General features: G+C 39.0%; 1 protein-coding gene across 1 annotated transcript in view; it reads left to right on the top strand.

Moving 5' to 3' along the window:
• The window catches only part of WDR44 (WD repeat domain 44), a 93494-nt gene that overhangs the window by 34826 nt on the left and 43201 nt on the right, over positions 1 to 15467 (top strand). Inside the window, exons 3-6 of the mRNA XM_027533696.1 lie at positions 1089 to 1163; positions 9793 to 10429; positions 11192 to 11322; positions 13130 to 13225. Coding sequence (XP_027389497.1) covers positions 1089 to 1163; positions 9793 to 10429; positions 11192 to 11322; positions 13130 to 13225 — 939 coding nt within the window. The remainder of the gene's footprint in view (positions 1 to 1088; positions 1164 to 9792; positions 10430 to 11191; positions 11323 to 13129; positions 13226 to 15467) is intronic.

Here is a 15467-nt window from a genome sequence, read left to right as displayed (position 1 = left end):
GATTTTATCTAATACTTCAAATCCCCTGAAACAACTTTTCTCTTGAATAATCTATATAAGATTGGTAGTATTTCCGAAATGCTGGGAGAAATTCAATGAAACAAGTTTTCAGCTTGAAGATATTGGAAGTCCCACAGTCCTACAGAAATATATCTAGCACATTAAATCTTTAGCAATATAATAATCTCTGGAGTAGAGAGATTATCGGAGCCTATCCTGATATTTGTGTAATTGCTACCTTAATATGTACGTATATCCTTATATAACTTAGGTCAGTTAAAAATGGTTATATAGTGACTTTCTGACAAACTCTGTGATGGACACCAAGAATTATGAAATTTTTTTTCTCAGTGTCAGTAGTAGCATTTAAATTCCTGCACTTCTATAAATGTAAAGAAAATTTAAGATGGAAAAGAATACTGTGTTACGATTTGCAAATGTATGATTGTCTTATTTTACCCAAATTTTTTCCAGCAGAAATGCAGGATCCATTTCTACCTTCTTTAACCTCCCAAATATATATATATATGTACGTATGTGTATATGAATGTATACGTAGATATATATGTATTTTTGGTGGGTTTAATTTTCTTCATCTGTTACTGTTTTGGGAACTTCATTTAATACCAGTTAACTTTTGATTCCTTTTATCTGAAGCATATAGAGTTTCCAAGAAAACAACTCTCTGAATATGGTTTGCCACATTTTCCATATTTTTGGAGCAATACTTTGGGAAAAATAACAATTCTGATTCAACCCTTTGCTTAAATTCGTAACCTTTTTGACCTGCAAAAGTACTTAGTAGTTCTTATATTCCTGTACAGTTTTTTAATGTTAAAAAGTTAGGTACACTTTAAAAGAAAATAGCCTATTATAGTAGAAAAATAGAAAATTGCTGATTGGTAACCTTCTTATGAAAATTAAATTGTCCCAATTGGCATAAAATCTCTGGGAATCTATACCCAAACGTCTAAGCCCTTTATGGGCTGTTGATTTATTAATGCTATAATTTCTAATTTGTACCTATTTTAAACAGAGTTTTAAAAAGAGATGTCATCATTTGGTTTGTTCTTTTCTTTTGAAAATAGGAAACAGAGAACTCTGCATACAAAGTTGGAAATGAGTCCACTGTACAAGAACTGAAACAAGATGTATCTAAAAAGGTTGGTAAGATAAAATGTCAGTATTAATTTAGCAGATGTCATATTTATATGGTATATTTAAAGTGGAAATTTTTTTTATATTATTTTAGCATAGTACCCTGTACATGCTGGATGTTCAGTAAATGTTCCTTGAATCTGTTGAATTTGATTTAAAGCACATTATACTTTTTAGAAGTCATTTTGTAATCCAACTAATTGGTAATTTATCTTTGAATCAGTATTTTGAAAAATGTTTTATAATGTATTTTTGTTTTTCATACTTGTATTTTTGTTAGAGTAAGCCATAGCTACTCTTGAGGTTCGTAACAAGAGGTAAAGGTATTGAAAAGCTTAGTGCAGCTTTTAACTCCTAATGTCTTGAGGAGTTAGAGGTTACAAGAAGTCATTACTTTAGTAGTACATTTGATACTTTTTAAGGAATTGATGATATGAACCTTCAGAGGTTGATTTACTAAAAGAGACTGAGCATAAGATAAAAATGTTGACAATGGGTTGTTAACAGTATTGGGATAAAGACCAAGGAGAAAGAATGGTGTGTGTTCATTCATTTATATAAGTTTTGAGTGTTTTCTGTGCCCCAGGCACTGTTCTAGCCAGTGGATTTCCAGAGACCAATGAGATGACACATCTACCCCAGAGTTTCTCAACAGCAGCACTTTGGGATGAATAATTGTTTGTTGTGGAGGGAAAGGGAGACTGTTCTGTACATATTAGGAATGTTTAGCAGCATTCCTGGCTTTGACTCATTGGATGTCAGATCCCAACCCCCACCCACCCCTACCCCATCTTGGCAACCAAAAATGTCTCCAGACATCACCAAATGTCTAGGGGAATGGTACTAGGCACAATCACCACCCCTAAAGATTCATTGTTGCACCCTTATGGACTTTAGAAAATTAATGGACTACAAATTTTAATATTGATCCTACATTTTCCTTTGGGCTTCCCTGGTGGCTCAGCAGTAAAGAATCTGCCTGCAGTGCAGGAGACCTGGGTTCGATCCCTGGATCGGGACGATCTCCTGGAGCAGGGTAGGGCAACCAACTCCAGTATTCTTGCCTGGAGAATTCCATGGACAGGGAAGCCTGGTGGGCTACAGTTCATGGAGTTGCAAAGAGTCAGATACAACACAACTGAGTGACTATAACTAAGTATAGTTAGTAGCCCCCCACCCCCAAAAGTGACTTTTTAAGGAGAGTTTAAAAGCTGAAAAAAATAGTGAATACTATGGGGACAATAGGGCTTTCCAGGTGGCTCCGTGGTAAAAAATCTGCCTGCCAGTGCAGGAGATACAAGTTTGATTCCTGAGTTTGGAAGATCCCCTGGAGAAGGAAATGGCAACCCACCCCAGTATTCTTGCATGGAGAATCCCCATGCGCAGAGGAGTCTGGTGGGCTACAGTCCATGAGATTGCAAAGAGTCAGACACAACACGACTGAGTGACTATAACTAAGTATAGTTAGTAGCCCCCCACCCTCAAAAGCTACAGTCCATGGGGTCACAAGAGTCTGACACAGCTTAGCAACTAAACCACTACCACCACCCTCAAAAGTGGCGTTTTAAGGAGAGTTTAGAAGCTGAAAAAATAGTAAACACTATGGGGCAATAGGGCTTCCCAGTTGGTTCAGTAGTAAAGAATCTGCCTGCCAATGCAGGAGATGTGGGTTTGATTCCTGAGTTGGGAAGATCCCCTGGAGGAAGAAATAGCAACCGCTCCAATAATTCTTACCTGGAGAGTTCCATGAACAGAGGAACCTGGCAGGCTACAGTCCATGGGGTTGTGAAGAGTCAGACACAACTGACTGATGATGCATGCACACAGGGCTATATAGAGTGAGTCTTAAGACTCTAGGTATTAGTTTTTAAGTTCTAGGCCATTCAGGTAAATTAAGTGTCCAACATTAATGATACAGGGTATGGAGTTATGTGCTGGATCAGGACACAATCCCTGTCCTCAGTAACTTACATTTTAGTAGAATAAATTAGATGAACACAAAACTGAATGTAATAAGTTTTCAAATAAACTCTCAAACTATTACAGGAAAACAAGAGAGACTTTACTTTCTGCTTGAGGATAGGAATGGGGAAGGAGGAAGTAGCATCTGAACTGGTTCTTGATGGATGGATAAGATTTGGGCAGGCAGAGATGGAAGAGGAGAGGCATAAACAAAGGCGTGGAGATGAGGAATGTGTGGAATGTTTGACCATGAGTCTAGAAACCAAATTTAGGGCCAGATTATGGGAATGCCTCTTATGTCATGCTAAAACATCTGGTTTTTATTTTATAGTTGCTGTGAAAGGAATGAGTTTTTCGAAGCAGGAGGGTGATAGGAAACAAAGTTTTGATTCTCACTGTTCTTTTGCTCATTCCCTGTTTGCTGCCTCCTGAAACCCAGGGGGAAAAAAAACAGAGCTAGGTACTATAAATAGGTGCTATGGGAGCATATCAAGAGGTAGAAAACATGGGCCTTGCTTTCCAGGTGTAGAGAAAATATTTTATACAGAGTTAGCTCATGTACTACTCTGCATTTATTATATTCTAGTTCATATTATAATGAACAGTAAGACTGATAGGAGTTCAGAAGAGGAAGAGATTGTCTTCAGGTAAGGGCTGAGGGAAGGCTTAAGACTTTCAACCTTTTTTAACCCCTCTGATGGCGTAGGCCTTTTCACTTTGCATAGTTATCATTTGAAACCTTTACATTCACCTCATCTCGCGGTGCCCACTTGGGTCTGCACACTTTTAGCAGATAACCTTGCTTTCCATTGCTTGTAAGTGTCAGAGGCTGTGCTGTGCTAAGTTGTTTCAGTCATGTCTGACTCTTTGCGACCCTATGCACTTTAGCTGACCAGGCTCCTCTGTCCATGGGGATCCTCCAGGCAAGAATACTGGTGTGGGTTGCCATGCCCTGCTCCAGGGGATCTTCCCGACCCGGGGATAGAACCGGCGGCTCCTGCATTGCAGGTAGATTATTTACTGCTGAGCCACCAGGGAAGCCCATCAGAGGCTAAGAAGCCTAAATTCACTCCTTTCCGTCATCTCGAATTTCCCTCACTGCAAATTTTCATCTTTTACCTCTTTTTCATGTAATTCCTGAGAATTTAGTATTCTTTTTTTTTCCTGTCCAAAGTAGAATGGTATAAAGAACACTGGACTTTTGGAGAAAAACCTGGATTTCAGTTTTGACCTTGTAGTTTACTAGCTGTGGGACCTTGGGCAAAATTCTTAATGCCTCTGTCTCAGATTCCTGCTTTTGTATGGTTGTTATGCAGTTGCTGAGTCATGTGCATCTCTTTTGACCCCATGAACTGCAGTACACCAGGCTTCACTGTCCTTCACTATGTCCTGTAATTTGCTCAAACTCATATCCATTGAGTGTATTGAGTCCATTGAGTGATGCCATTCAACCGTCTCATCTGTTGCCCCCTTCTCTTCCTGCCCTCAATCTTTCTCAGCATCAGGGTCTTTTCCAGTGAGTTGGCTCTTCACATCAAGTGACCAAAGTATTGGAGCTTCAGCTTCAGCATCAGTCCTCCAATAAGTGCTCAGGGTTGATTTCCTTTAGGATTGACTGGTTTGATCTCCCAACAGTCCAAGGGACTCTCCAGAGTCATCTCCAACACCACAGTTTGAAAGCATCAATTCTTCTACAGTCAGCCATAAATGGTCCAATTCTCACATCTGTACATGACTACTGGAAAACCATAGCTTTGACTGTGTAGAACTTTGTCAGCAAAATGAAGTCTCTGTCTAGGTCTATCATAGCTTTTCTTCCAAGGAGCAAGTGTCTTTTAATTTCATGGCTGCAGTCACCATCCACTGTGATTTTGGAGCCTAAGAAAATAAAATCTGCCACTGTTTCCACTTTTCCCCCATCTATTTGCCATAAAGTGATGGGACCAGATGCCATGATCTTAGTGTTTGATGTTGTATTTTAAGCCAGCTTTTTCACTCTCTTTCACCTTCATCAAAAGGCTCTTTAGTTCCACTTCACTTTCTGCCATTAGAGTAGTATCATCTGCATATCTGAGGTTTTTGATATTTCTCCTTGCAGTCTTGACTGCAGCTTGTGATTCATCCAGCCTGTCATTTCACATGATGTACTCTGCATATAAGTTAAATAAGCAGAGTGACAATATACAGCCTTGTCCTACTCCTTTCTAAATTTTGAACCAGTCTGTTGTTCCATGTCTGGTTCTAACTGTCGCTTCTTGGCCTGCATATAGGTTTCTCAGGAGTCAGGTAAGGTGATCTGGTATTCCCATCTCCTTCAGAATTTTCCACAGTTTGCTGTGACCCACACAGTCAAAGGCTTTACCACAGTCAATGAAGCAGAAGTAGATGTTTTTCTGGGTGGAATTCCCTTGCTTTTTCTATGATCCAGTGGATGTTGGCAGTTGGATCTCTGGTTCCTCTGCCTTTTCTAAATCCATCTTATACATCTGAGATTTCTTGGTTCACATACTGTTTAAGGGTTTTGAACATTACCTTGCTAACATGTGGAATGAGTGCAATTGTGCAGTAGTTTGAACATTCTTTGGCATTGCCTTTCTTTGGGATTAGAATGAAAACACCTTTTCCAGTCCTGTGGCCATTGATGAGTTTTCCAAATTTGCTGACATGTTGAGTTCCACACTTTAACAGTATCATCTTTTAGGATTTGAAATAGCTCAGCTGGAATTCCATCACAGTCACTAACTTTGTTCGTAGTGATGCTTCCTAAGCCCCACTTGGCTTCACACTGCAGGATGTCTGGCTCTAGGTGAGTGACACCTTTGTAGTTATACGGGTTACTAAAACCCTTTTTGTACAGTTCTTCTGTGTATTATTGCCACTTCTTCTCAGTCTCTTGTTCTGTTAGGTCCTTGCTGTTTCTGTCCTTTATTGTGCCAATCTTTGCATGAAATGTTCCCTTGGTATCTCCAATTTTCTTGATGAGAACTCTAGTCTTTCCCATTCTGTTGATTTCCTCTGTTTCTTTGCATTGTTCACTTAAGAAGGCTTTGTTATCTCTCCTTGCTGTTCTCTAGAACTCTGCATTCAGTTGGTTATATCTTTCTCTTTCTCCTTTGCCTTTTGCTTCCCTTCTTTTCTCAGCTATTTGTAAGACCTCCTCAGACAACCATTTTTATTTTCTTGCATTTCTTTTTCTTTGGGATGGTTTTGGTCACCATTCACTATACAGTGTTACTAACCTCCATCCATAGTTCTTCAGGCACTCTGTCTACCAAATCTAATCCCTTGAGTCTATTTGTCACTTCCACTGTATAATAAGGGATGTGATTTAGGTCATACCTGAATGGTTTAGTGGTTTTCCCTACTTTCTTCAATTTGAGCCTGAATTTTGCAATAAGCACCTCATGATCTGAGCCGCAGTCAGCTCCAGGTCTTATTTTTGCTTATAGAGCTTCTCCATCTTTGACTGCAAAGATTATATAATCAGTCTGATTTCAGTATTGACCATCTGGTGATGTCCATGTATAGAGTCATCTCTTGTGTTGTTGGAAAAGGGTGTTCATTATGACCAATGTGTTTGCTTGACAAACTCTGTTAACCTTTGCCCTGCTTCATTTTGTACTCCAAGGCCAAACTTGACTATTACTCCAAGTATCTCTTGACTTTTGCATTCCTATCCCCTGTGATGATAAGGACATCTTTTTTTTTTTGGTGTTATTTCTAGGTCTTATAGGTCATCATAGAACAGTTCATCATCAGCTTCTTCAGCATTAGTGGTTGGGGCATAGGCTTGGTTTACTGTCATGTTGAATGATTTGCCTTGGAAACAAACAGAGATCATTCTGTCATTTTTGAGATTGCACCTAAGTACTGCATTTTGGACTCTTCTGTTGACTATGAGGGCTACACCATTTCTTTTAAGGGATTTTTGCCCACAGTAGTAGATATAATGGTCATCTGAGTTAAATTCTCCCATTCCTGTCCATTTTAGTTCACTGATTCCTAAAATGTTGATGTTTACTCTTACCATCTCCTGCTTGACCATGTCTAATTTACCTTGATTCATGGACCTAACATTCCAGATTCCCATGCAATATTGTTCTTTACAACATCAATCTATAACTTTCACCACAACACACATCCACAACTGGCATCATTTCTGCTTTGGCTCAGCCTCTTTATTCTTTCTGGAGCTATTTCTCTACTCTTATCCAGTAGCATATTAGACACTGAGCTGATGATGTGGGGCTCATCTTTCAGTGTCATATCTTTTTGCCTCTTCATACCGTTCATGGGGTTCTCGAGGCAAGGATACTGAACTGCTTTGCCATCCCCTTTTCCAGTGGACCACGGTTTGTCAGAACTCTTCACCATGACTCATCCATCTTGGGTGTCCTGCACTACATGGTCCAGAGCTTCATTGAATTACACAAGGCTATGATCCACATGATCATTTTGGTTAGCTTTCTGTGATTGTTTTTGTTCTGGAGGCTGTGAAATTGTAGTTTTTGCTTCTTCTATCTGCCTTCTGATGGATGAGCATAAGAGGGTTGTGCAAGCTTTCTGATGGGAGGGACTGGCTGTCTTGCTCTGATGGACAGGGACATGCTCAATAAATCTTTAATCCAATTTTCTGCTAATGGGTGGGGCTGCTTTTGTCGAAGGGAGATAATCTAGTTACCTCACAAAAGCTGTGTAAAGATTGAATAGAAAATGTGTGTACTGGATCTAATACACAGCAGACCCTCTTCTTCCAGAACTTATCTTCCTTTCCTTTGGCACATTCCCTTCAGCTTATAAAAATGCTGGAGCACTTTCTTGAACCCTCTTCCATGTGTAGCCAAGCTTTTTGAGAACATAGACTGTACTGGCTGTCCCTGTACCTCTTTTTTAAAAGATTTATTTGTTTGTTTTTGGTTGTGCTGGATCTTTGTCACTGCACACTGGCTTTCTCTAGTTGTGATGATCGGGAACTACTCTTCATTATATGCGCATTGCGGTTGCTTCTCTTGTTGTGGAGCACAGCCTCTAGGGCGCATGGACTTCAGTGGCTGTGGCATGTGAGCTCAGTAGTTGTGGTGCACTGCACAGGCCCACCTGCTCCACGGCATATGGGATCCTCCCAGGACAGGGACTGAACCCCGCATCCCCTGCACTGGCAGGCAGGCTCCTAACCACTAGACCACCCGTGATGCCCTTCACCTCTTATTCCTTCTTGAACCTACTATAATCTGGCTTCCATTACTGCTAAAGGACTCAGTGCTCAGTAACTACCTAATTCACAAATTAGATGGAGTCTAGTTAATATTTCTCTGGTGAAAGTAAGGTAGATCTAGGATAAAAATTTGAAGATTGACAAAAAAATCATATATAGAATATGCTGCAAAATCAAGGATGAATATTATTGAATGACATACTATCCAGTTCAACCTGGCACAAATTTGTAGTAAATCACATCAGGATAGTTTCATGAGACATTCTGTTAATTTTCTGGAGCCAAAGAATTGAGAAAGCAGAAGTCATTTATGGCTCTGTGGTAGAAAGATAAGTGAGTGGACTGGGAGATTTAATGTGTTAATGATGACAGGACTGAGTAGAAAATATATTTTCTTCTAAATATTGGTAGAAGTAACAGAACGCCTGCCTGTATTTTTCAACTATAGATAAGACATAAAAGGGGAAAAAGGCAAGATGAGCTGGGTATTTGAACTGTTGATGCTCCTGACATCTCTTTGCAGAGCAGGGCATTAGATGTAGTCTGTTTAAGAACTTTCATCTCTCTGGATCTACTAGCTTTTCATGTTCAGGCCTGAGTTCTGAGCTAAACAGCTTAAATTCTTATACAAGGTGGTTTTCATTCTCATAGCTTTGTTAACTAGACTCAAACCAGCAGGCTATTACTGCAACTAACTTGGCATAAATATGTAAATAAACTATGACATGAAGCATCTGAATATAAATTTAGGTTTAAACTTTTTTTTACAGGATTGATTGAATTTTTGTGATTACATGAACTAACACAGATTCCTTGTTATAATGATTAAGAGTACAGTTTCTGGAACCAAGCTCCCTACATTTATACCAGTTTCATCACTTACTAGCTTTGTAACCTTGAATAAATCTCTCTGACGTAGTTCCCTCATTTGTATACTGATGATAGTAAGAGTGCTGTCTTATAAGGTTGTTATAAAGATTAAAACACATAAAGTGGTAAGAACATTGCCTGGCACATAGTAAGTAAAATATAAATGATTAGCTAATATTATGTTCTTGAAAATCATTTCACTGTTTTTTTTTTGTATTTTATTTTATTTATTTTTATTTTTTACTTTACAATATTGTATTGGTTTTGCCATACATCAACATGAATCTGCCACGGGTGTACACGTGTTCCCAATCCTGAACCCCCCTCCCACCTCCCTCTTCATACCATCCCTCTGGGTCATCCCAGTGCACCAGCCCCAAGCTTCCTGTATCCTGCATCGAACCTAGACTGGCGATTCATTTCTTATATGATATTATACATGTTTCAATGCCATTCTCCTAAATCATCCCCTCCTCCCTCTCCCACAGAGTCCAAAAGACTGTTCTATACATCTGTGTCTCTTGCTGTCTCGCATACAGGGTTATCGTTACCATCTTTCTAAATTCTGCTTTTTAACCTTTCATCAGATTATTGAAAGTATTATTGAGGAGAGTCAGAAAGTAATACAGCTTGAAGATGATTCTTTGGATTCCAAAGGAAAAGGACAATCTGATCAGGCTACTGCCAGTCCTGTCACAGCTGGAACAGAACTTAGCAATATACCTGGACTGTTAGCCATAGATCAAGTACTGCAGGAAGATTCCCAGAAGGCAGAGAGTCAGGATGTATCTGAAGAAACTGAATTAGAATCAAAACAGTGTTTTCCTTCTGATGACACATGTGAGAAGCCAGTAGATGAAACCACAAAGTTAACCGAAATAAGTTCAACTGCACAGCTTAATGTGCCTGAAACTGTAACAGAAGTGTTGAACAAGGAAGAAGTGGAAGTCAAAGAAAGTGATGTTCTAGAATCTGCATCCTCACACTCCTTATCTACAAAAGATTTTGCTGTAGTGGAAGAAGTTGCACCTGCCAAACCGCCAAGACAGCTTACTCCAGAACCTGATATAGTAGCTAGTACAAAGAAGCCTGTTCCAGCACGCCCACCCCCTCCAGCTAACTTCCCACCTCCTAGGCCCCCACCTCCATCTCGACCTGCTCCACCACCAAGAAAAAAGAAGAGTGAATTGGAGTTTGAGGCTCTTAAGACACCTGATCTAGATGGTAAGTATTAATTGAGAAACAACTATCTTTGTGGGGAGTTTGGGGAGTTGAAACTTGACCTTTCTGATTTTTTTTTTTCAATTTATGCTGTATTTAGGCAATGGCAACCCACTCCAGTACTCTTGCCTGGAAAATCCCATGGACGGAGGAGCCTGGTGGGCTACAGTCCCTGGGGTCGCTAAGAGTTGGGCACGACTGAGCGACTTCAATTTCACTTTTCACTTTCATGCATTGGAGAAGGAAATGGCAACCCACTCCAGTGTTCTTGCCTGGAGAATCCCAGGGACAGGGGAGCCTGGTGGGCTTCCATCTATGGGGTTGCACAGAGTCGGACACGACTGAAGCGACTTAGCAGCAGCAGCCGTAACCACATTGATGACCAAGTTATAAAATGTATTTTAGTAACAGAAAGCCAAAATGTTTACATTGGTATTGTTACATTATTGTAATTAAACATTTCAGCAGACTTTCAAATCTGTTACCATTGGAGAGCCAGAGTGGCACAGTAAAAAGAACATAGGATTTGGACTTAGGATTTGAATTCAAGCCCCAGATCTCTTCATGTATAAGGTGTATAGCCTTGAGGAATTTAAATAACTTACTTGAACCCTGGTTTCCCCTTATATAAAAAGAGAGTAATGAAACCACTTTTCTCATAGAATTGTTCTAAGAATCAGATAAAGATTTAAGCACTTCTAAGCTATGAATAAGGTCATATAAGTGTTGGTTGTTGTTGTTATTATTATATTATTATTTTTGCAGTTCCCAAAGAGAATATTACATCTGATACTCTCCTAACTACAAACATGGCTTCAGAGAGTACAGTCAAAGATTCTCAGCCTTCTCTTGATTTGGCAAGTGCTACCAGTGGAGATAAAATAGTTACTGCCCAGGTTGGTGAATATGTGTTATATTTGATACAGGCTCTCAACTTTCTGCAACTAACTGGTTTGTTGATTGTTGAACCTTCTTTCTTCTCCAGGCCAAATATTTCCTTGTCTCCAAAACCTGGCTACCATATCCCTTGTCCAGCTCTGCTACTAAGTAGCGGACTGATTCTAGCAACCTATTTAACATCTGAGTCTGAAATGGCTCATTGATCAAATTTGGGGAAAACCTTCCTTGAAGGTTTCTTGCAAGATTGAAATGAGCTAAAGTATGCCAGGTACCTGGTATGTGTGTTCAAAAAGTGACAGATGCTGCTATATGTAGTATTTATTAAAAAAAGCAACTACCGTCTTCATTTACCTGACTTACAATGGTCAAAGGACTTCCCAGGTGGTGCTAGTGGTGAAGAACTTGCCTGCCAATGCAGGAGACATAAGGGATGAGGCTTCTATCCCTAGGTCAGAAAGATCTCCTGGAGGAGGGTATGGCAACCCACTACAGTATTCTTGTCTGGAGAATCCCATGAACCGAGGACTGTAGGGTCGCAAAGAGTCATACACAACTGAAGCGACTTAACACACACACACACACACATAGTGGTCAGATTGGGAACGTTAATTTTTTTGTAATTTCATTTTCCTAATCATGAAAAAAAAAAAAAAAACCTTCATACAGTAGACTATACATCCATATATGAGGCAATATAGAAAGAACTTGATAACATGAATTTCTACCTCTGCCAAATTCTGGGATTGAAGGGTTACTTATGTGGTAGCTCTGATGGGGCAGGTTGGCAGACTGGAAGATATTATCATACTAAGTGAAGTAAGTCAAATAGAGAAAGACAAATATCATATGATATTGCTTATATGCAGAATCTTAAAAAGTTATACAAATGAATTTATTTACAGAACAGAAACAGACTTAGAGAATTGAACTTATGATAACCAGGGGTGGGGGAAAAGAGTAGGTGAGGTAGACTGAGAGTTTGGAATTGACGTATACACACTACCATATTTAAAATAGATAATCAACAAGGACCTATTGTATAGCACTGGGAACTCTGCTCAATATTCTGTAATAACCTAAATGAGAAAAGAACTTGAAAAAGAAGAGCTACGTGTATATGTATAACTGAATCACTTTGCTATATACCTGAAACTGACACAACATTGTTAATCAACTATACTTCAATATAAAAAATTTTTATTTTGTTAAAAAATCAAGGATTCTGTGGCCACTGAACTTGCAATAAAATTCAAATCACACATACACACAAAAAGACACAATGGTCTTTTCATAGCCTTAGAGCAGAGGTCAATAGTGGCCTCATTTTATAGGGTCCTCAAGCTAAAAATGGTCTTTGTACTTTTAAAGCATTGTGTTTTTTTTTTTTTTTAAAAGAATATGCAACAGACACTATATGTGAAGCAAAACACTTAAAATCTTTACTATCTGGCTGTACGGGAAGAAGTTTGCCAACCCCTGCCCTCAGGACATCCATGTGTATAGTCCTGATTAATGGCAAATTTTACTAGCAGAGGACTGATTTTGGACCAAGTTCAAATAGAACATTTATTTGCTTTCAAGACTACTCAGACATTATTTCATGAGCAGCAACACTTTTGGTACCTAATGTTTTTTAGCATGATGGGAATAATAAAAGACTGAAATGGAATGTTCTATTTAAATTTTCAGTAGGCTCCATTATCTGTATTATGGAATTCTTTAGAACTGTGTGTGGTAATGAATAATTGAATATTTATAAAAACTGACTCAGTCTACTTTCTGTTTATAAAATTATAATTTCAGGAAAATGGAAAAGCACCTGATGGGCAGACAATAGCCGGTGAAGTGATGGGCCCTCAGAGACCTAGATCCAACTCTGGGAGAGAGCTTACTGATGAGGTATAATTAAATTTTTTTTGTTTGTTCTTGAAAATATAAAATATAAAGATCATAGTGAGAAGATGAAAAAATTCCAGAGATGAATGGTGATGGTGGTTGCACGGCAATGTAAAGGTAGTTGATGCCACTGAACTATACAATTAAAAGGGGTTATAATGATAAATTTGTATTATATATATTTTACTGTGATCAAAAAATAAGTTTATTGCTATTAGGCAAAAAATCATATTGTAAAAGAAAAAATGAAAATTGAAGATTGTCTTAGTTTTTGTTTTTTTAATGTGCTGGAAGTTTAACTCTGACTTAAACTTGCCCTTTCACACAATTATGCTATGCTATGCTATGCTAAGTCACTTCAGTCGTGTCCGACTCTGTGCGACCCCATAGACGGCAGCCCACCAGGCTCCCCCGTCCCTGGGATTCTCCAGGCAAGAACACTGGAGTAGATTGCCATTTCCTTCTCCAATGCATGAAAGTAAAAAGTGAAAGTGAAGTTGCTCAGTCATGTCTGACTCTTAGCAACTCCATGGACTGCAGCCTACCAGGCTCCTCCATCCATGGGATTTTCCAGGCAAGAGTACTGGAGTGGGGTGCCATTGCCTTCTCCTCACACAATTATATGGTAGAATAAATGTATTGAAAGCCAAGGCCTATGTTTCATAGGAAGTGGGCTTAAAAGGAACTTGATATTATAGACATGTGTCTTTATACATGTTAGATGATGTATAGTATATACAAGCTCAATGCTTGATTCTTAACTTACAATTTAGTATATATTGGTTGGCTAATTTATTCAGAATGAAACTTTGAAGCAAAATCTTAGTTTTTGTTTCTTTTAAACAATGCATTTTTTAAAAAATTATTGTACCTTGGAAAACAGTTTTGTAGTTCCTCAAAATATTAAACATTGAGTTACCATGTTTAATATTAGATACAAATAGATTTAAGGGACTAGATCTGATAGATAGAGTGCCTGATGAACTATGGACAGAGGTTCATGACATTGTACAGGAGACAGGGATCAAGACCATCCCCATGGAAAAGAAATGCAAAAAAGCAAAATGACTGTCTGGGGAGACCTTACAAACAGCTGTGAAAAGAAGAGAAGCGAAAAGCAAAGGAGAAAAGAAAAGATATAAGCATCTGAATGCAGAGTTCCAAAGAATAGCGAGAACAGATAAGAAAGGCTTCCTCAGCCATCAATGCAAAGAAATAGAGGAAAACAACAGAATGGGAAAGACTAGAGATTTCTTCAAGAAAATTAGAGATACCAAGGGAATATTTCATGCAGAGATGGGCTCAATAAAGGACAGAAATGGTATGGACCTAGCAGAAGCAGAAGATATTAAGAAGATGTGGCAAGAATACACAGAAGAACTATACAAAATCTTCACGACCCAGACAATCACGATGGTATGATCACTCACCTAGAGCCAGACATCCTGGAATGGGAAGTCAAGTGGGCCTTAGAAAGCATCACTACAAACAAAGCTTGTGGAGGTGATGGAATTCCAATTGAGCTATTTCAAATCCTGAAAGATGATGCTGTGAAAGTGTGTTGCACTCAATATGCCAGCAAATTTGGAAAACTCAGTAGTGGCCACAGGACTGGAAAAGGTAAGTTTTAACTCCAATCCCAAAGAAAGGCAATGCCAAAGAATGCTCAAACTACCACACAATTGCACTCATCTCACACGCTAGTAAAGTACTGCTCAAAATTCTCCAAGCCAGGCTTCAGCAGTACGTGAACCGTGAACTTCCAGATGTTCAAGCTGGTTTTAGAAAAGGCAGAGGAACCAGAGATCAAATTGCCAACATCCGCTGGATCATCGAAAAAGCAAGAGAGTTCCAGAAAAACATATTTCTGCTTTATTGACTATGCCAAAGCGTTTGACTGTGTGGATCACAATAAACTGTGGAAAATTCTGAAAGAGATGGGAATACCAGACCACCTGAACTGCCTCTTGAGAAACCTATATGCAGGTCAGGAAGCAACAGTTAGAACTGGACATGGAACAACAGACTGATTCCAAATAGGAAAAGGAGTATGTCAAGGCTGTATATTGTCACCCTGTTTATTTAACTTATATGCAGAGTACATCATGAGAAACGCTGGGCTGGAAGAAGCACAAGCTGGAATCAAGATTCCCAGGAGAAATATCAATAACCTCAGATATGCAGATGACACCACCCTTATGGCAGAAAGTGAAGAGGAACTCAAAAGCCTCTTGATGAAAGTGAA

This window comes from Bos indicus x Bos taurus, chromosome X, assembly GCF_003369695.1.
Source record: "Bos indicus x Bos taurus breed Angus x Brahman F1 hybrid chromosome X, Bos_hybrid_MaternalHap_v2.0, whole genome shotgun sequence".
In the NCBI taxonomy this organism is placed as follows: Eukaryota; Metazoa; Chordata; class Mammalia; order Artiodactyla; family Bovidae; genus Bos; species Bos indicus x Bos taurus.
This window is presented reverse-complemented; position numbering and strand designations above follow the sequence as displayed.